The 21628-nt window shown below is 42.5% G+C and overlaps 1 protein-coding gene across 6 annotated transcripts in view; it reads left to right on the top strand.

Annotated features, from left to right (window-relative positions):
• WDR11 (WD repeat domain 11) overlaps positions 1-15082 on the top strand; it is a 99596-nt gene extending 84514 nt beyond the window's left edge. For all 6 annotated transcript variants that reach the window (XM_053307549.1, XM_053307553.1, XM_053307551.1 and 3 more), the window contains exons 24-29: positions 4070-4165; positions 4642-4807; positions 6535-6632; positions 8118-8263; positions 9325-9405; positions 11532-15082. In XM_053307549.1, coding sequence (XP_053163524.1) covers positions 4070-4165; positions 4642-4807; positions 6535-6632; positions 8118-8263; positions 9325-9405; positions 11532-11688 — 744 coding nt within the window. In that variant the 3' untranslated portion in view covers positions 11689-15082. The remainder of the gene's footprint in view (positions 1-4069; positions 4166-4641; positions 4808-6534; positions 6633-8117; positions 8264-9324; positions 9406-11531) is intronic.
• Positions 15083-21628: the final 6546 nt, after the last annotated feature.

Raw genomic sequence — 21628 nt, 5'->3', positions numbered from 1 at the left:
ACACTCAGAGATACTCCAAGCCATTCAACATCTACTGGACATCGGAGCAGTGGAGTTGGTCCCAGCTTTGCAGGAGGGAGGAGTGGTTTATTCTATATTGTTCACTGTGCCCAGGAAGGACAGTTCCAAGAGAGCCGTGCTGGATTTGAAGTTCCTAAACAAATGGGTTTGACAGGAACACTTCCGCATGGAGACCCTCCGATCGGTCACCAAAGCGCTACACCACAGGGATCTACTCTCATCCATAGACTTAAAGGAAGCATACCTGCACGTCCCAATCCATCTGGACAGCAGGAGGTTCCTAAGATTCAAATATGCGGGCCAACATTTTCAATATGTGGCACTACCATTCGGTCTCTCCTCCGCCCCCCGTGTGTATACAAAAGTGTTAGCTCCACTGGTGGCGCATCTTCGATTACAGGGGGTACGAATATTTTCATATTTGGACGACCTGCTTCTTCAATCTCGCTCTTTACAAGAAGCTCAGAAGGACATACATTGAACCTTGATGGCTCTAAGTCTTCACAGTTTTCTGTTCAACCAGGAAAAAAAGTCAGCTGACGCCATCTTACAAGCTGCGGCATCTGGGAGTAATTCTGGACATGGAAGCGAACAATCTGACTCTGCCCCCAGATCATTTACTCTCTCATCAGTTACAGGTCAGGATGGTTCTATCAACTCCAAAGTAATCACTGAAGGCCTTGGCGAGGTTGCTGGGCCTGATGGTGGCCATGCTGGACTCAGTTCAGTGGGCACGTTACCATTTGCGCGACCTGCAATGGTTTCTGCTCACCTATCAGAAGGCCATCGCAGGAAAAAGGAAACTATTGCTTCAAATCCCAAGCCATGTTCAGTCCTCACTCCAATGGTGGCTGATATCTGACAACTTGCTGAGGGGCAAGCATTTCCTAGATCCACCCAGGGTCCTTCTGTTGACGCCAGTAACAGGGGCTGGGGGGCATTCTGTTGCAATTGCTCAAAGCAAGGTCTGTGATCCCCTCAGGAAAGGGCACACAGTATAAACTGGCAGGAACTACGTGCCATCCGACTGGCTCTGCTAGCCTTCAAATCGGAGCTGTCTGCAACTCATGTGTTGGTTAAAACGGACAACACAACAGCAAACTCATATGTCAACAAACAGGGGGACTCAGTCTCGGTCCCTACAACAGGAGGCAGTTCTCCTAGCATGGTCAGAAAAAAAATTTAGTCAATCATAGCTCATCATGTCAAAGGAGAGTTAGACATGATAGCGGATTGGCTCAGCCGCTCAGACACTGATCCAGGGGAGTAGTCGCTACATCCAAGGGTCTTCAGTCAGATCAGGGAGCACATGGGGGACCCGGTGATGGACCTGTTTGCGGCTCTCATCATCGCGAAATTGCCTGTGTTCATGAGCAGATTTCCCAGTCAGGGGGCAACAGCTGTGGATGCTCTCTTGAGCCTGTGGCCGCAAGGCCTGCTGTATGCGTTTCCTCTGACCCCCCTGCTAGCCAGAGTTCTTCGCAGGATATGCCTACTAAAGGCCAACGTCCTGCTCATCACACCGTTTTGGCCCCAAAGGACATGGTTTCCAGAACTACTTCATCTATCGCAGGAACCTCCCTGGGAGCTACCCACGGACCACGATCTACTCTTGCAGGGCCTAATTCATCATCCGAACCCAGAATGGTTACGTATAACCACCTGGAGACTGAGCAGCGAATATTAGGTCAGCACGGGTACCCTGAAAATGTACTAAAGACCATGCTGGCATCCACGGAGAGAATCTATCAATATACCTGGTGAACCTTTTTACGTTGGATGGGCCATCGCTCCATTCCCCGTGGCATGGCCTCCTTGCAACATCTCCTCCAATTTCTTCAGGAGGGCCTGGAAAAAGGGCTGCGTCCTAATATGCTCAAAAGACAAGCAGCCTCATTAGTTACGCTAATATCCAGCGGGTCGGCTCAAAACACTCAGCATCCACACTTATGTCATTTTCTGAGAGGTGCCTCTTTAATCTCTCCACCAACGGCTCATAGGTTTCCTTCGTGGGATCTACATGTCGTCCTTCGGGCTCTTCAGTTTCCTCCATTTGAACCTCTTAATAACATCCCTATTAAGGTGCTGTCGTTCAAGTTGGCATTTCTGGTGGCAGTGACATCTTCCAGATGTGTGTCTGAACTGAGGTCTCTCTCGATCAACAAGGCCCACTGCATCTTCCTAAAAGACGCTGTGAGGCTCATTCCTGATCCATTTGTACGTCCTAAAGTGCCGTCGCCTTTTCACCTTTCACAAAACATTTTTCTTCCTTCATTTTGCCCCAAGCCATCTCATCCTACAGAGAGGCAGTGGCACAAACTAGATGTCAGGCGTTGCCTCAAGGTTTATATTATGAGGTCGGCTTCCTTTAGAACATCAGAAGCCATGTTTGTTTCCTTTCATCCGTGAGCAATAGGATCAGCTGTATCATCTACAACAATTGCTAGATGGATAAAGGCCTGCATCGCTATGGCTTATGAGGCCCAACATCTCAGATCACCCTCCATCCTCGCACATTCACCAAGGGCATTGGCGGCTTTTTCAACAAATGCATCCGTGGAAGAGATATGCAGGGCCGCTACTTGGGCCTCTCCGCAGGGGTGTAACTACCATTAGGCAAGGGGAGGTGGCTGCCTGGGGGCCCCCACGCCTCAAGGGGCCCCCCAGAGGCAAGTCACGTGAGGCAAGTCACATGACTATATATTGTGAAGTGTGTGTGTGTGCATCAGCGAGGGGCCCATTTTAAAATTTTGTCTCTGGGCCCACTCCAGCCTTGTTACGCCCCTGCCTCTCCGTCTACTTTTATGAGGCATTACAAAATAGATGATTATGCCTCTCCTTTGGGAGGCGGGTTTCACAGCAAGTACTTCCTCAACAGTAGGCCAGAGTGCTCCCGCCCAGGTTGGCCAGCTGTGGTATGTCCCATAGAGATGTACCTGGCAGCTCAGCAACCGAGAAAGGAGCATTGGTTCACTTACCATGAAGGTTTCTTCTGGTTGCTGAGGCCAGGGACATCTTGGCCCACCCAGCAAATTGGTGCTCTGGCCTGATATCGATAAGATCTATTACCTCCAGTTTAGCACAAGTTCAGAGCATCTGTGTTTCTTCTCTACTGTTCAGGTTGCATCTGTTTTCCCCCTCTTTACGGTTTCTGAATTATGTTTCTAGTGCCTGTACTCTTATACTATCTCGACCCGAAAGAACTGGGGCAGGGTTATCCCCCTCAGGCTTGGGTAGTTGTGTCTTTTCTTTTTAACCAATTAGTTCCTGTCCTGCCTTGGAGCTCCTGAGAGGGATAACCCATAGAGATGTCCCTGGCCTCAGCAACCAGAAGAAGCCTTCACGATAAGTGAACCAATGCTCCTTTCTCAGTGCACCAAAAATGTATATTCCCTACTGGTTCAGTTGCACAAAGTGTTTAACTAGAGAGGCCTGCATTCTTTTATTCCTAATGCAGTTCTTATGTTCCGTAATTCTGGTTTTGATAGGTCTGCTTATTTTCCATATATAGAGATATATAGATGAGAGTTTGCCATTTTTAGTTCGCTTAACTCGCTCTGTCTTTTGACATCCATCCAATGCCTTCTCATAGCCATGTGTTTCCCCGTTTTCTTGCTGACCACCTGTAATTTCCACCTCTATAATAAGCCTCAAACACCAACAGAATGTACTGTTCTTTAAATGGCATGCATCATTGCTGTCTCTTTTGCCTGAGACAGCAACTGTTCCTCTCAGTTTCCCTTTCCCTTTCTGTCTTAGGGCAAATTTACACATTATTTATTGACAAGGCGAAGTAAATGAAAGAGAATATACTTGACAAGTTCCCCCCACCCCTGGGTTGTCATCTGTCTTTTCCGTGTGGGTTCTTTTATGTTCCTCGCCATGATAGCGTCACTACATGAGGAATTTGTAATGTTTAAACCATAATAATGGGACCTTCAGTTGTGACACCCCTGGGTTTGTCGGTCATCCTTATACAACTGCATGGCTCATTGTTTTTTATGAACGGCCATTCTCAGTTTCTTAACCCTGTACATATTCCCTGCAGAAATTCCAGATTGAAAGGGTCAATCTCCAAGAAGTTAAAAGATCAAATTATGATCACACCAGGAAATGCACTGACCAGCTGCTACTTCTGGGCCAGGTTTGTGTTGCTAGATGCGGGTTTTAGACATCTGCATTTGTTTGGTTTTGGATAATGCAAATAGTTTATTAGCAGACTAGAAGCACTTTTTAAAGTGTTTCTTTAAAAAGGGCCAATGTGGTGTAGTGGTTAAAGTGTTGGACTAGGATTGGGGAGACCTGAGTTCAAATCCCCATTCAGCCATGAAATTCACTGGGTGACTCTGGGCCAGTCTTGTATCTCTCAGCCTAACCCACCTCACAGGGTTGTTGTGAGGAGAAACATAACCATTTACATTGCTCTGGGCTCCTTGGAGAAAGAGCAGGATAGCTAAATAAATGTAAAATACATGTAAAAATAAGAATACATTGACAATAGACATTGATATACGTTGCGATATATTTTTCCTTTAAAAAAATTTCAAACTTATGCAGTGCATCTTTGGCGCCCGCAGGATGTACTGAAAGCAGTATAACTATATATTTTTTCCTTTCCAGACTGATAGAGCTGTGCAGCTACTTTTGGAAACAAATGCAGAGAACCCCTATTACTACTGTGATTCACTCAAGGCATGTCTGGTCACAACAGTCACTTCCTCAGGTCCTTCCCAAAGTACCATCAAATTGGTAGCAACTAACATGATTGCAAATGGAAAACTGGCAGGTGAAATATTCCTTCTCTTTCTTCAGTTCAGAAGTGGGACATAGTGACTCTGGCATGTTTACCTGAATGTAAACCTAAATTGAACTGAGTGTTGCTTAGTACTATATGAGTGGGAAAATACTGCTGAGAACAGTATTCTGTTAAGAAAAATAATGAATTTTGGTTCTGAGCATCTGCCTTGGGAAAACATGGATTCTTGTCATCAAAAACAAAACAAAGATTGTTTTGAGGATCTGGATCAGTTTGCAATGATGATGGTGCTACTACTACTTCTACTATAGAATATAAAATATAAGTAGAATATATAAGTATAGAATATATAAGTAGAATATAAATATATATACTTATATTCTACTACTTATATTGTATTTCTACTACTTATATCCTGAGAATGTATTGTGCACTGGAGCATGAGAGTAACTTCAGTTTAGATCCCATCTCTCCTCTGGTTATGTACCTTGCACTGTGATCTAATTCTTAAGCACATACATCAGAGCCCGTTCCCTGGAGTCTGAAAAGTGCTTGGGGCAGAAGGAGGAGACTATGTGGCTGAAGTGCTTGGTTTGCAGTTTTAAGCACTTTTTAGACATTCTGGCTACAAATATAGGCAGTTGGGACTGTTCTTTGCAAATCGATAAATAGACACATTTTAGAAAAGAGCATACTCATAACATTTTGTGTGAATAGGTCATTAAAATGGGGGGAAAGAGGTGGGGGGACTTAAAGGTCTTTTACAAAACACTGCACTGTAACAAATTCCTTTAGAAAACTATCTTGATCCATAGGACTCTGTAATATTTTGTAACACAGAAAACATAAGCAACTCTTTGTAATAAAATTTGCTTGCCAGCAGATTGGGCTAGGAGCAGGGGCGTATCTAGGGGTAGGGCAGGCAGGGCACGTGCCCCGGGCGCCACTTGAAGGGGGGGCACCATTTTTCTAAAATAAAAAAAAATTAAAATGGCTGCTGAAAACAAAATGGCCACCGCGCATGCTCAAATGGCCTCTGTGAGGCCCTAGGCCATGCCAGGCCTCGCAGAGGCCATTTGAGCATGCGCAGTCACCATTTTGTTTTCAGTGGCCATTTAAAAAAAAAAAAGGCCACCGCACATGCTGAAATGGTCCCTGCGAGGCCCTAGAGGCCAGAGAGGGGAGGGGAAACCTTTGCAGACCCCCCCCCCCACAGCCTTTAGGAAGCCCCCCGAAGGGGCTACAGGTAATTTTTTTAAAGAGCATCATTTGGGAGGGCTGTTTTTCTGGGGAGAACTGGTCTGTTGATTGGGGTTGGTGGGTAAACCAGTCCTCCAAAGAAGGCCAATGCTCTGGACTTAGTGAGTTGACCCACCTCAGAGGACTGGTCTACCCACCACGTGAGGCAGGTAGATCAGGCCTCTGCCCCGGACTTAGTGTGTTGACCTTTTTGGAGATAATTTAAAAAAAAAATTTTTTTTTAATTAATATAAGTCACTGTACACATATTCAGTTTTGCACTATGTACAGAGAATCAGATGGGTGTCAGATGTTTGGACAGGGGGCGCAATTTCAGTGCTTGCCCTAGGCACTATTTTCCCTAGATACGCCTCTGGCTAGGAGAGCTTTTGCATTCCACAGATGAGGATAGCTGGGTCTGGTTGGAGGGTCTCTTGGATAGCCTGAATTAGCCACAGGGCCTTTGTGAATTTTCACACTTAAATTGCAACTCGTTAAGGTTGGGTATCTTTTTCCAGAGGGTGTCCAGTTGCTGTGTTTAATTGATAAAGCTGCTGACGCGTGTCGTTATCTGCAAACCTATGGTGAATGGAATCGAGCTGCGTGGCTTGCAAAAGTAGGCAGTTTTCTTGCTCTGCTATTCTATGTGAGGTGCTTCTTGCTAATTTATAATGATATACTTACATTCTAAACAGGCAAATGAAGAAGAAAAATGCTGGCACATTCCTAGTTTGTTTATACTAATGCAAAACAATTCACAACCGGAATGTTTAATACTTTAATATTTTGGCGAACACATGTTATAGAACAAACATCACATTGACAGATCTTATACTTTAGTAATATTTATTTGGAAGAAGATTGTAGATTTCCTATTTAAAAACTTGCAGGTAGCAAGCATGCCTTGTGATAGCAAGCATGACTTGTCCCATTAGCTAAGCAGGGTCCGCCCTGGTTGCATCTGAATGGGAGACTACATGTGTGAGCACTGTAAGATATTCCCCTTAGGGGATGGAGGTGCTCTGGGAAAAGCATCTAGGTTCCAAGTTCCTTCCCTGGCATCTCCAAGATAGGGCTGAGAGAGATGCCTGCCTGCAACCTTGGAGAAACCAATGCCAATCTGTGTAGACAATACTGAGCTAGATGGACCAATGGTCTGACTCAGTATATGGCAGCTTCCTAAGTATCAGTAAAAGGGAAAGGATTTTGAATCAGTACCCTTGCCTTTTGAAAGCAACTGCTTATGGGAATAACCTACAGTTTGTAGATCAAGCTCTTTTCTTGTGCTCCCCAACTGGTCTTTTTTCATGACTCCTCTCTAACTTGTGTAGCTCCTGGGCATCAATCACCTCCTGGTTCTCCACTGGAACTGTTGTTGTAGATTTGGCTTCTGAGCTCTGCTGCTTATTTCCTGATGATCTGCTTTGAGAAAGAATGCTTTAGTTTGGGGGAGACATATTTCACTCAAACTATAACATTACAAAGACTCTCATGGTCTTGGACCATAGATTTTGAGAATGGTGACAATGCATTTTCACCAAAGTTTTCATTTTCAGTACTTATTGAATACAAATTAAATGTGTTTGATTGTTCAAGATTTGAAGATGTTTCAAGATTTAGATTCATGACTCTATTTGCAAAGATTCTTCCTTATTGGTCTTGTGGTAGCAAGCATGACTTGTCCCCATAGCTAAGCAGGGTCTGCCCTGATTGCATATGAATGAGAAACTTGATGTGTGAGCACTGCAAGATATTCCCCTCAGGGGATGGAGCTGCTCTGGGAAGAGCATCTAGGTTCCAAGTTCCCTCTCTGGCTTCTGCAAGATAGGGCTGAGAGAGATTCCTGCCTGCAACCTTGGAGAAGCTGCTGCCAGTCTCTGAAGACAATACTGAGCTAGATAGACCAATGGTCTGACTCAGTATATAGCAGTTCCCTATGTTCCCTATGTTCCTAAGCTTTTGACCAAAGGATAGGTAACTGGTACCTATAAGAAGGAATGAAGTCTGCTGCAAATCAGATTTTTGCAAATTACCTTATTGCTCACACGGAGGCCATGATTTGCATTCTAAAATTTATTCACATATTTCCACTCTTTCATAGGTTCGTTTGAATGTGGAGGAATGTGCTGATGTTTTGAAGCGTTGGGTTGATCATCTTTGTTCTCCACAAATCAATCAGAAATCTAAGGCCATCCTGGTCCTCCTTTCCCTAGGTTGCTTCCTGAGAGTTGCAGAGATGCTACACAGGTAAAGTGAGGCATTTTTCTTGTCTCATTTTATTTAAACAAAATATTATGACCACATTTTGCTCTAAAAGCATAGAATAGGATTGATTGATTGATTGATTGATTGCTAACTTTCTATACTGCCTTTCATTAAAAGAATCTCAAGGCGGTTCACACAAAAGTTAACACAAGACTATAACAACTACACAATTAAAATATGAAGCTGGAATATAAAAATACAGATCTAATTAAAAAACTAGCACATTTTATGTATGTCACTTTGAATATTTATCCTCTATAGATATATACTCAAAGAGGCATACATAAAAAATTATAACAATTATACAGTTAGCACCATTAATATAAACACACGCAAAAGAAAGCTGCAGCTGCAGGCAGACAGGTCCAATTGGAAATTAAATCCACAGTAATACTTAAAGGCCTTTCTAAATAAAAATAAAAATGTCTTATTTTTCAGTTCGAAAATGTGTTTTCTGACAGATAATTTTAACCGTGTACGCAACTTGCTGTGTTCTCATTGGATGTGGTCTCTTGAGTAACCAATTCCAAAGGTGTACCTGTGCTGGTTTGTTATAGCAAAAAGAGAGTCTTTGAGGAACATCCTAGACTAACAGATTTATTGTAGGATAAACCTTTGTGGACTAAAGCCCACCTCATCAGATATTTGAAGTATTAACCTCTGTTGGCAGATCTTTAGAATTCACCACATACAACATTCACATAAACAGTTGTAAACAGTAGGACAGTAAACAAAAGACTGCAAAATGCAAGAAGTAAAATCCTGGTGTATAGTACCTCTCTTATTAGTGTGTTTGGATGGATGTTCTTCATTGAATCATTGACTGAAGAAGATTATTTTTACTTCTACCATATTAAGTCTTATTTGAAATTGGGAGCCTAAACCCTTGACCCTTTGAAAAATTTGTAGCAAAGATATCACTGAGCGATCTGTAATAGCATGAACTTCTGTGGCAAACTCCTCAGAGGATCTTGGTACATAGTAACAGAAATAACTTGAAGCTTTCTTTTTGTACCCTAACCGTTTATTCTTCTCTTCAACAGCATGAGGTATTTTGATAGGGCCGCCTTGTTTATTGAAGCCTGCCTCAAGTATGGCACAATTGAAGTTAATGAAGATGCAAATATCCTTTTGAAATGATGCACCGAGTCTCTATTTAGTAGGATTCTGTATTAATAAAGAAGCTAGTTGAAAGTTAAGTATTATGCAGTGTGTTTATACTTAAACACACAATTGTGCTCTAAGAAGAAGGGAAGAGTGGCATTTTTCAGGGGGGAATTTCCAGAGGAGGCCCTAATGATAATGAGCAATATATTAAAGGAGGTACAACTAGTCTCAAGCATTTTCATGCGCTTGACTAAGGATGAGCAGAAGGTAGATTGAGATCAGGAATGCATTTGACTCACTAGTTAGTACAGTAACAACAAAAGGCTTTTCTTCCTATTTGTTGCCTTCCAGTGGTCTAGACACTGGAATGGTCCCCTCTCCATCCAGTAGGGCACGGTCTTTCTTTGGAAATACTTAGTTGGACTAGGAGGCCCTTCCGGTATTTCTCTTGCCTCTGCAGTGAACAGATGGAGATTCACTGCCTGGTTTCAGGAGCCTGTCCCGACTGCTTTAATCCTTGCTCTCTAACCAAGGAAAATGTCATAAGACTAAACACAATGGTTGCAGTCTTTATTCACTGGGGGAAACCAAACTAGTTTCATGGCTATGTCTCAGCCTTCCTGTTCCTGCTCAGGAATTGGCATGCAACAAAGCTCATAGGAAGAATCATGAGGGGAAGTGTGCCCAGGCATATGCCCCCCCCCACCAACCTCATAGGGATTCGCATTCTTCCTTTGCATTACCCTTCCCCTTCTACCCCCCGCCCCCTCCTTGTCCCATCTTTGCTTTAATTTTTGGTTGGCTCTGGCTGGGCTTTTACACCTCTCACCCCAACTTCTTTGCACTACAAGCTGGTACAGAGGATATTCTCTCTAACTGCTGGATTTGAGGCAGAGGGAATGTGAACCAGGCTGCAAGGGGGAGCAGGGAAGGCTAGGCTGCTGACTGCAAGGGAGAGCCCCCCTCCACACCCAATCAGTTCTTTGTTCCCACACAAATTGCTCTCCCTCAATCCCCACAGATGGTCCAGAAGGATGGGATCTGTCTTCTTCCTGCTGCCTTGCTTTGAAGACCCACTGATTCTAGAAGTGCCATGTACACCCAGTCTTGTTCAGGCTGTAAGCATGGGAATCTGTTCCTGGCTGTGTCTAACTTCATGGAGCTTAGGCAGGACCGCTACAGTGGAAGAAATTGGGGTGGGCGGCACTACCTTGCATGCAATTGGCTTCAGCTGGGCCACATTAGCAAACGTCATGTTGACATTTTGTCCCTGATCACTGGTTCCCATCCCCATGGCAAGGGCTGCCACTAACCTTGCACCTCTTATCTGGTGGGTCATCAGTTTCCCCACCTGACAAATTACCCGGTACTTTCAGCCATTTGAGCTATTCAACGATGTGTCTGTTCTTTTCAGTCAAAACACTATGCTGATAGCCATCGTCTCAGCTCATAGGGTTTCCAGACTGGCAGCCCTGTCTGCTGGCTCAGCATCCCTTGCATTTTTTGCAAGTAGGGCAATCCTCAGACCAGACCCCCTCCTTTGTCCCAATGTTCAGTTCTCACTTTCATTACAGAGAGATGTCTTCCTATTCCAGGCCCAGTCGCCTTAGGGAGAAAAAGAGTGGCCTTACCTAGATTTGTAGAGTCTCCAGACTTCTGCATGTTACAGCCCTTCAGATGGTCCTCCTCTCTGTTCAATGAACAGAGCCTGGTGGAAAACCAGGTGTGGATTTTTTCTGTGAAAGGACTGTGATCTGAGTTCTGGTATCAAAGCAATTCATGGGCTGAACATGTGCTCGGGAAACCACTTGCCTTAAGTCTAAGTATGTGTCTCTTTTCGACACCCCACTGCTTCCAGTAACAATTTTGCATTGGGCTTTGGTTGGTGCACCAAGGAGTTCTAGTTTAAAAAAAAAAACAACCCTAACAAAAAACACTTATTAATCCTAAAAGCCTGGAGTCTGTCTATCCCTCTCCTAGACAAAGTTCTGAGGTGTCATTTTCTCAGATAATGCTTGCTTTAACCATCACAATTCATAACAACTTTCCCATTCAAATTGTACCACATGCTACCAAACAAGTATGAAGAGTTCTTGATTGTCCCCATTAATTCAGTTCTGTGTTCCTTAATCTGTGCTTTACAGAAACTAATCCATGCAGTATTTGCAGATTATGCGAGAAACCTGAAGACGCTGGGCTTTATACAGGCTGCTGCTTCATTTGCCTCCAAAGCAGGAGAAGCTGGCAAAGATTTATTGCATGAACTTGAACAACTGAAAGAGGAAGGACTTAAAGAGTAACAACCCTCTGTGGAGCACTAAATACTGAAATTTCCCATTAGGTGGCATCATCAGTGTGGTTACTCCATTTAAAGACAATGAAAGTAAATTTCATTTAGTAAAAAATACTGTTTTAGTCGCAATAGAAAGTATAAATGCAGAATGTTGTGCATGGGCAGTTCTCTTTTAAAACTGATAGAAACGTTAATCAGAACTCTTAAATTTCACTTTAACCAAAGTTAAGAAATAGTGTTTGATTTACACAAAATGAAAAGGGGAAAAAAACCCTCTAAGGTGTTTTTGGAAATACCTGAAACCCGTAGAACCAGGGCCAGTCTAAGTTATTTTGCTGTCCTGCATGATTTGAGAGGGGTATGGTGCTGCTTGGATAAAGCTCTTAAATTGTACAAAGCCTAGAGTGGCACTTCAGCATCCTCTACAATACTGGAAAATGGGGCCAACTTTCCGATTGGGCACTTTTACTGGCATCACTAACAATATTGCTGCTCCAAACAACCATTTAAACTGTGCACACAGGGCCAGAGCTGAGCCAAAATTGTATATTAAAGAATGCATGTTCAGTGAAGGAGAAGAAAGGAGAAGAACATCAGGCAGCTAAGTAATTTCCATAAACAGAAAAAACGTTTGTCCATGTGCTGCCCACTAATCACAGCTAAGGGAGTCGTTCGAAATCCTCCAACCAGCTCCTGATCCTTGGAGGCAAGGGAGCTGTGTAATTCCTGAGCTTGTCTGACCAAGGTTTCTGTTCTGACCTAAAGCTTGGGCAGGCTCCCTCTTTATATGCTCTGGGTAAGTTCTCCCCACTATTCCACGTGACTGCTAAAAGTCCTGTGTTGTGTCACATGGGTTACAGAGAGTATTTAAAGAGACTGACTGACCTCTTAATGAAGTACACACATAATGAGGAACTGTGGGGGTACAACTGGAACACACACACAATCTCCCAGTTCCTCTACATGCACGCTGTTGCGCAAGTGAGCAAAACGTCCTCGCTCTGTTCACGCTCTAAAAGTGCTCTGGAAGAAAGGAAACGTTCCTGACCCTCAGCAGATTTGTGCACTGAATTAAATTGTTGGTCAGTTAATAGTGTAATACTGAGATTATTGTGGAAAGTATGTATCTTTACTTGGATCACAAGAAGTGTAAACTGATGCATCATGTTTAATGACTCGAGCCACAAGGAAATAATGAACTGTTTCCTAAATTGAGAAGAGCTAAGTGACCCTCTGCTTGTGAAGAAAATACTCTTGTTCTTAGATTTTCAAATGCATCTTTGGGAACTAGACAGTCAGTTCTCAGTCAGTGTGTATTGGTTGGATCGTGAGTTTATTTAACTGTGTTTGAAAATCTCACCTGGCTCTCTAAGAATACTGATTAATTCATAGCTGCAGAACTTTTGCTACTTCCAATCAGTTGGGATTGGGATTTTAAAAATGTTAGGGACCTAAACCTGTGGATGATTATAACTTTCAGACTTCTTCAAACACTGACTGCACTCTAGTGGTGTAAAACCTTTTACAGATAAGAAGTCTAAGTGTAGTATTGCCTTCTATAGCAAGTGCTAGTTGATAATGAGCAGGTCTTTACTATAATAGCAAGGCTGTCCATTTAGAACTAATGAGATGTAGAGATATCATCCATGGAAACTATACTGGCTATATATATAGAACTGCTCAGGACCCATTTATGATGTCTGGAAGCATTTGTATCTTCAGCATAGTGATAATCTGAGGAATGTGTGAAAATGGTAGCTATACAAATGTTCTCCTGAGTCTGCCCCATTAATTTCAGTAGAAGCAAGAGATTTGTGCACATATGCATGGATCTTCTGCCAATGGAATTAATGTGGTACTTCACTTAGCAAGACTTCCATAATGGAAAACACACAGAGGACTGAAATGAGGCATGTGTCAGTTATTTGATTCATAGTGGTGTTTTTCCGACTTAGTGGTCCAAGATGCTTCCTTGGGAAAGGATGCAAGTTGACCTTGTACTCACGGGAAATGGTTAATTCATAGTAATAGTTAATATTGCTTATTTAACTTTCTATAGATTTCTAATTGCTTAGAAATCATATAACCCTTATTTTACCAGTTTGGTAATGTAGGGGTTTTTCAAAATCCATAGTGAACGTTACAGTCTGTCTTTTCTTCTTTCTGTGTGTCTGCCTTCCATTTTCTGTTCCGCTCTCCCATTTTCTGTCCCACTCCCTTTTTTCTTTTTCCTCTCTGCTCTTTCTCTCTCTACAAAAGTTATGCAGCTTGTTTTTGCAAGGCTTACCACCTACTTTAAACATTATATTTTTAAATTCACTTGACATGCTCTTTCTTAAAGATAAATGGTAACTTTCCACATATGTGGTCATATTACTTTTTCTTTTGGTCTTAGCCAACAAAGCACTTCTGATGACTAATTATTCAAAGTAATTTTTATGACATACAGTAAATAGAACTGCTTCAGAGACACTGCCTTTGAAGTCTTCTGAACACGGGTTTCACATATAATGTACTATCCTTTTATATCTTTAGGACCTAACTGGACAACACAGAAAACATGCAGCTGGCATTAACTCACATCTGCCTGGTAATGTCTAGTGAAAATGTGATACAACATCAATGTGTTCAGCATTTCCCTGCCCCTGCAGGCTACATCCTGTAAACTGGAGTGGGAAACAGTCATGTTGAACACAATGACATCACATCACAAGTTTATTTTACTAAACATTACCAGGATATGCCTGGGAGACGATGACAGTCAGCAGTAGCCATGTGGACCTCCCAACCCCATAATGTCTATTTGGCCCTTGGCAAAGAATATATAAACTGGCCTAGAGCTTTTACTTGGAATAAGTAGTACACTAAGTATAAGTAATGTATTATCATCTTTTCATGGAGTAGAGTGTTACTTTTCAGTAGGTTTCAGAAGGGCTGTCCTTAAGATAAACCGCAAACATAATGGCAGCAGTATTTTCTAAAAAACTGGAATTGTCACCCTGAAAATTCATTTTATTAGAAGTTATCAATTTTTCAGCTGTATCGTCATGTCCTTTGTTAATGTGGAAGGAAGCCTTACTTATACTGGATGTATTTATATGTGTGTGCTTTAAAGCCAAATCCTATGCATGCTTACTTAGAAGTAAGTCCCACTGTGTTCACTGAGATTTACTTTTAAATAAGTGTGCATAGAATTGCAACCTTAGATTTGCATCCAACCCTCACCTTCTACTGTGCTATTTTGCACTTGTGCAAAGGGTGGCACAATTTTCACTGAGTCCGTCTTTGCTCTTGCAGAAAGTATTTGGATATAACCCTCAGAATATGGTCTGTATACTTTGCACAGCACAAAATGTCTCCATCCATTTCTTGTACAAAGATGAATAAATCATTATAAAATACTTTTTTGTTAAGTCATTGACAAGTTATTAAAATCAGTTAAAAAAAACCTGTTAAGTCTTTTTTTAAGTTGCGTTTAAATCCTGGAAATTCAGTATCTCTTATCTTTCTATGATATTTAAGCAGTAGCATTCAATGAAAGTGGAGCTTGCATTATGCCTCATTGACACTGATGGCATTTAAATGCTTAACTGGATTGCTTAACGATAAATGTTTATTTCTGGATTCTGTTACATTATTTGTCACATGGCATTAGCTCTTTTACTCAACAGGCTACCTCTGCCTGTTTGTTAGCTGTAGCCACTGGTGGGCTGGCTGTCACAAAAATGAGAAACCTAAACAGAAGATTCAGAAGTGATGTACCTTTTTTGAGGGAAGTGAAAGTTAAGTTTGGGGAAAGCGCAAATGGTCTAGGATTAGAAGGAGGTGGGGAAACTTTAGACTGAAAAACTGAAAAGAAAAAGGAGCAGGATGTTAGACAAGCAAAGGGATAGGAACACCCCAGAGGGCATATAAGTAAAGGATAAAAATCAGGCAGTTGGCTATGAAAGGCGTGTCTAAGGAAAGTGGAGGCAACACAGGCGTGAGGAAAAGGGCAGAAAAGAAAGGAAGTGGAGTAAGGGAGGGGGCAAACAGAGAAGAGATCTGAAGAATAATCTAGAAAACAAATCTATAACCAAGATTTGAAACTGGGTGATGAGAAGTGCTGCTTGGGAACCAGACATTGGTGGGTTTCACAAAATGCACTAAACTTGTGATGTGTCCTCACCGGGAACCAGCAGGTGGTGAAGCCCAACTTGCCACCATTGCATGTGTGAAGATACCCTAGGTCAGTCAGATCAAGTTTTATTTGCTAAATAGAGGTCCTTGCTAATGGGGTGGGGTGCAAGTCATTTAGCACTCACATCAGGTGACCAGATACAACTTGAAAAGAGTATATTTCAGTTCATTTATCTCCAGAACTGTGTTAATGAATCGGTTATCAAAAATACTGTTTTCTAAAGCCTTATACTAGTTTAGAACACGATCCATCTGCCTTTTTTAGAATCCAGATCTCAGTGTGTGCATATGTGTTTGTGTTTTGTGGAGGGGGGAGAGAGAGCTTGTGAACAAGATTCTTCACCAAGTGCAAATTATAGACTGTAGTAAAAACAAATAGAAAGGATAGATTAAGAGTCTTGGAAAATAATAATTTATTGACACAGAAAATGATGTTATGAGCAAGAGCTGGATTATTTCACAAAGACTATTAGGGAAGAGATATTTTTCAGGAACAGAGCAAATAACTGAAGAAAATCAGATAAGAACCAACATGTACAAGTGGTTAATTAAACTGAAACTGAAAAGGGGGGAGTAAGCATGTGAAGACCATAAAATGCCTTGTTTACAAATTGTGTGTGTGTGTGTGTGTGTGTGTGTGTAATTGCTTTGACTGAGCCAAATTATGTGGGAGGAGAGGGAGGAGGTATCCCTTAATAAACTTCACAAAGTCCACTCAGACACACTAGTTTTAGACAAGAGTTCTAATAATGCAAAGTGGGGCTATATTACAGCTGGTTAAGGGGCCATATGGTTCTCTTTTCAAGAAAGTTGTATAATTCAAGCTTTGAACCCCTTTTTCCAGTTTAGTATTGGACACTCTACAGCCCTTCTTTTATCTGGACCAAACCAATGCTGCAAGTTTGAGTATGAAAACAATTTACTACTACTATTACGAATATTTATATACTGCTTTTCAACAAAAGTTCTCAAAGCGAATTACATAGAGAAATATAAATAAATAAATGGCCCCCTGTCCCCAAAGGGCTCACAATCTAAACAAGAAATATAAGATTGATACCACTTTATTGATACCACTGCTAAAAAAAGAGAATCATCACTTTAAAAGAATGCCTGTTTGCTCAGTTAGCAGGGATAGCTTTTCTGTTTATAACTGTTTCCAAAGATTCCTAGAGTTTTCTGAGTGAAAAGATCACAGTCCCTCAAGATCTACTGTTTCCATGGTTCCCTAATTGGGAGCTATAACAAGCAAGTCATTTGAAAGCAATTTACATTTGTAGCATAGACATACCTTCCTCCCAGAAACTGAGTACTTTGGAATTCCTTATGTCTTGCTTCCCCTGGAGGCTTTACACACAGGGCTTCTACTTCAGAAGAGAGTGTGTGAGTTCACACACCAGCCAAACTTACCCGCAGTCCCTTCGAGATTCTTGGATCCATTCCACACACAAATCGGGCTTTGTGATGCAAATTCTAGCTTATCTCGACATATTTCTGGATTTTTTAAAGGAAGAGGCACTGACGTAGAATCATTAGCAAAATATGCTCTCTAGAAATGCAGGTATCACTCTTTAGGAAGCTCTCCCACCCCCCATTGACTAGAAGGAAAACACGGAGCATGCCATGTGACATAGCATAATGGTTAGAGTGTTGGACAAGGAGCAAGAAGACCCGAGTTCGAATCCCCATTCAACCATCAAACTCACTGGGTGACTCTGGGCCAGTCATGTATCTCTCAGCCTAACCTACCTCACAGGCTTGTTGTGAGGATAAACATAAGCACGTATACCGCTCTGAGCTCCTTGGAGGAATCGTGGGATATAAATGTACTTGTTTCAAAACAAAACCCGAGAACAGAGGGGAGGGGCTGCTTCCCTCAATGCCTTGAGTGTGGTTGAAAGTGGCTTCACTCAACATTTACCCTGAAGCATGTAGCCATGTGTGAATAACTCCCCAGTGGTATTTCAGGAGAATACTATGTGAAAAAGTCCAATTAGCAATTAGTACCAATAGCAGGAAGCTAGGTAGCGGAAGTGTGGATTTTTACCTGTTTAAAAATTTTAGAATCTAAGACTGTCAACAATGCACAGCAAGCAAATATGGCCAAGCTTTGGGGTACCAAATATGTTACATTTCTTCTTAATGTACAAAGAAAATGGGCTGCAAATAAAGTTCTCCTGTGCACCAAAATATGTGGATTTATACCTGAAAGACAGATAATGCTATTGCTGTAAAATGTAAATAGAGCTTCCTTTGAGGGGCAGGGAGAGAGAAAAGATTGGTTGCTGTTTAAATCATTCTTTCTTTCCTTTAAGGTTCACTTTTGACAAGGATTTATCAATTACAAAGAGAGATTCCAACAAGCAAGGATAAAATTACTTTTTCTTTGCTTCAAATCTTAGTAAGAGAAAAACATATGAGGGGACATACAAAGGCACTTGAGGCTGAAATCTGATAGGAATCAAAATATGAATGTTGCTTATAATGGATAGCACTGACCTTTTTCATTGTTTAATATTGCAAAACGGTGAAAGGAATTCATGCTGTTATGTTGGCCTACAATCAGTTTGGGAACAAATCAAATGACCAGAAATTAAATTGCAAAATCCTGGAAAGAGCAAAGCATAGCACATCACTGAACATCATGGGATGATGGCACTCCGTGAAACGTTACCAATGAAATTTCAGTCTTCTTAGCATTTTACTGAGAGAATGAAAGTTTCAATAATATGTGTGTTTGGCACTATAGTGGGAATGAAAAATGAAACAAATCAGATTTGAAGGCCTCGAAGTGTATCTCTATGAAGTTTAATATTTCCCCAAATTTGGGTTAAATACTTCAGGGTATTAAATAGGTGTTTCTGGGCAGGATCCATAAGAACAAAAGAGCCTTGCTGGATCAGGACTAAGGTCTGTCTAGTCCAGCATCCTCTTTCAGACTAAAGCGGCATTCAGACATGGACAATGTACTCGAGTACACCATTGGAACAGAAGTCATTCCCCACTGGCACACCCATCATTCTCACTCCACGTCCCACTCTGCCCACACTTTGCCTGAAGTGGCAAAGGTGGTCAACATGATGACAGGCGCTTCTGTGACTGGGAGACTCAGGCATCCAAGCATCCAAGTCCTGTAAGCACCTGAATCACCTTTTCAGTCTTTGCTGATTCAGATGAAGGCTATAAGTATGAGCTGGGGTGGGTAATGATTTCCAAACAGGTTTGATGGCTCAATGTTGAGTCGAACCCCCTCCCCCAGTTCAACTCGGCATCGGACCAACCCCGCCCCCCGGTAATTTGGGTTTGGTTTTTTTAAGCTTTTTAAAAATTACTTATCCCCCCAGGGGCTTCTCCAAGACCATGGTGGGGGGAATCTCTGGAGGTCCCCGTTCCCCACCAAGGGCCTTCATTACGCCTCTAATTGCCCTTTTCGGGCAGTCTTTGGCCCGGCCTCAACCCCATCGTGGTAGTTATTTTGGAGGCTGCTACGCATGCCCAATGGGCCTCTGCATGGTCTGGGTCATGACCAGGCCATGCAGGTGCCCATTGGGCATGTGTGGCAGCCTCCAACATGGCTGCTGTGATGGGGGTGAGGCCCAGAATGGGCAGAAGACTGCCTAAACAGGGCAATTAGAGGCATAATGAAGGCCCGTAGGGAAGGGGGAATCTCCAGAAATTCCCCAGCGGCCTCAGAGAAGCCCCCAGAGAGGGTAAGTACAAAAACCTTTGTTTAAGATAAAGCTCGCGAACACCCCCCTGAACCGAGTGTAGGGTTTCGAGGGGGTGCCAGACTGAACTGGCCCAGTCCAGTTTTATGCACACCCCTAGGAGGGTGGGGGAGAGAAAGAGAGATCAGAATGAGATCAGTTACTCATGACTGACTTAAGTATCAGTCAATTTCTAGATTTTCTCTTGTTTTGAAATGTAGACTCTTGAAAGCCATTGCTTGGGATTGTAGGATTGTTTGGGTCCCTGTTATTGTGAAGAGGAGGGAGCGGAATCTTTAGTTACTTTGTCACTGCTTTGAGAGAAGTATTAGGAAAGTCTCAGCAGCTCTTCCCTTTGGCTGCTCTTGGTGGAGAAAGATCCCATTACCAATTCCATTACTGAGCTATTAATGGTAATCTAAGTGAGAGACATCCATAATGCACTGACATTGCATATGCCCAACTTCTGGAAATGCTTCAAAGGCTAATTCTTTCCTTGCCCATGGCAACTCCTGATAATGATGATGATGATGATGCAGGAGTAAAAACTAAGATTTTATTAAACGACATGCAAAATGAATGTGGTTCTGAAATATGTAGCCCATTAATATCCATTCATGATGCATAATCTTTGTTCTGGAGCACGCAAAAACCAAACCCCATGGACACTATTCTGACTAGTCAGGATCCACTTTACCACTCTTAATTTCAATTGTGTTACGTATTGCAAGAATCCCATAAGTTCAAAGGATGAGGACAACCGGGTTTCGTTTTGCAGTGGAAGCCTAGCCGCCTGGGCCATTATGATCTTTTCAGGGAGCTGAGCAGTCTGAGGCCTAGATGCACTAGAAACTAGAAACAGTCTGCATATGAGTTGCGCTTCTTTTCCTTACCAGTCTAGGGGACGGTTCAAATGATATTGATGTGAAAAAGAAGAAGGTGGCGCACATCAGGAAATCCTCTGATATCCTGTCGCCCTCCCAGCTTGTCGCTAGATTGCACGCATGAATGGCAGCTTGTTTAAATAAGTATTTGTGGTGTGTGTTTAGGAGCCATTTGGATGAACTGCCCACACACAGGATCAAGGGATGTGCTGAGAGGGCACTGGGACGTCCCTAGAGTATATCCTGATGGGCATGCTCTTGGCACATCACAGCCTCCTTCCTGTGTGCTGCCGCCAGCATCATTTGAACCAGCCCGAAGTTCATGTACTGTACTACAAGAACTTATAGAACTTTTTAGACAGTTTTTTTTAAAAGCCAGCAAATTTTCCAATCTGTTTCAAATTAAATATTCAGAGACTTCTCAGTCTCTCCCCGCCTGCCTGTATCAAAGCCCAACAGCAAGCAAGCAGATCCCTATATATGGGGGAGCAGGGTAACCACAAAAAGGAATTCACATTCTACCTCCATTACTGGCAAGGGCTGGGCTGGGCTGAGGGTCTGAAGAGAACTGTGGTGGGTAAGGGCAGCCAGCGCTGGCCACTCTGCCTGCCTCCTTCCTTCCTTCCCTTCCTTCCTTTGGCACTCAAGTTCAGGCTTCAGGGAGGCCTGCAAGGAGGCCTCTCTGGAAGCCCCGCCCACCCACCGATCAGCTGAGAGGCAGGGAGAGAAGGAGCTCTCTAGCAGCTTGCAGGCTGCTTAGATTGCTGGCCAGGAATGTTCTATGTTTTCCTGTTCTCTCATACGTGGCTGCTATTCAATGTACAAAAGCATTATTATGGAGAGCAGATTGACTGACTTCTGGAACAGCCTCATATATGTGAGGATTTCAAGATTTTGGAGATAGTTTGCTCCACACACAGAGATGTTGCGGTGTTATTGCTACATCAAAAGAGATTGTATTTTTGTAAGGTGATATGTGTGTCTCTCTGAGCCTATTTTGTTCCCCAGCATAAGAACCTCAAGTCTTGGTACTAATGCTTTTAGGCTGGTTGATTTGAAATAAAATAGTAGATGGAGATGGTTCAACATTCCAAAAACATTAATAGCTCTCAGAAGTCGTTGTTCCTCTGCCAGTCAGTCTCATTCACACCCATGTACAGCTTTATAAGATTTATTT

Source organism: Hemicordylus capensis, chromosome 3, assembly GCF_027244095.1.
Source record: "Hemicordylus capensis ecotype Gifberg chromosome 3, rHemCap1.1.pri, whole genome shotgun sequence".
Lineage (NCBI taxonomy): Eukaryota > Metazoa > Chordata > Lepidosauria > Squamata > Cordylidae > Hemicordylus > Hemicordylus capensis.
The sequence above is the reverse complement of the archived record's forward strand: the minus strand, read 5'-3'. Positions and strand labels throughout refer to the sequence as shown.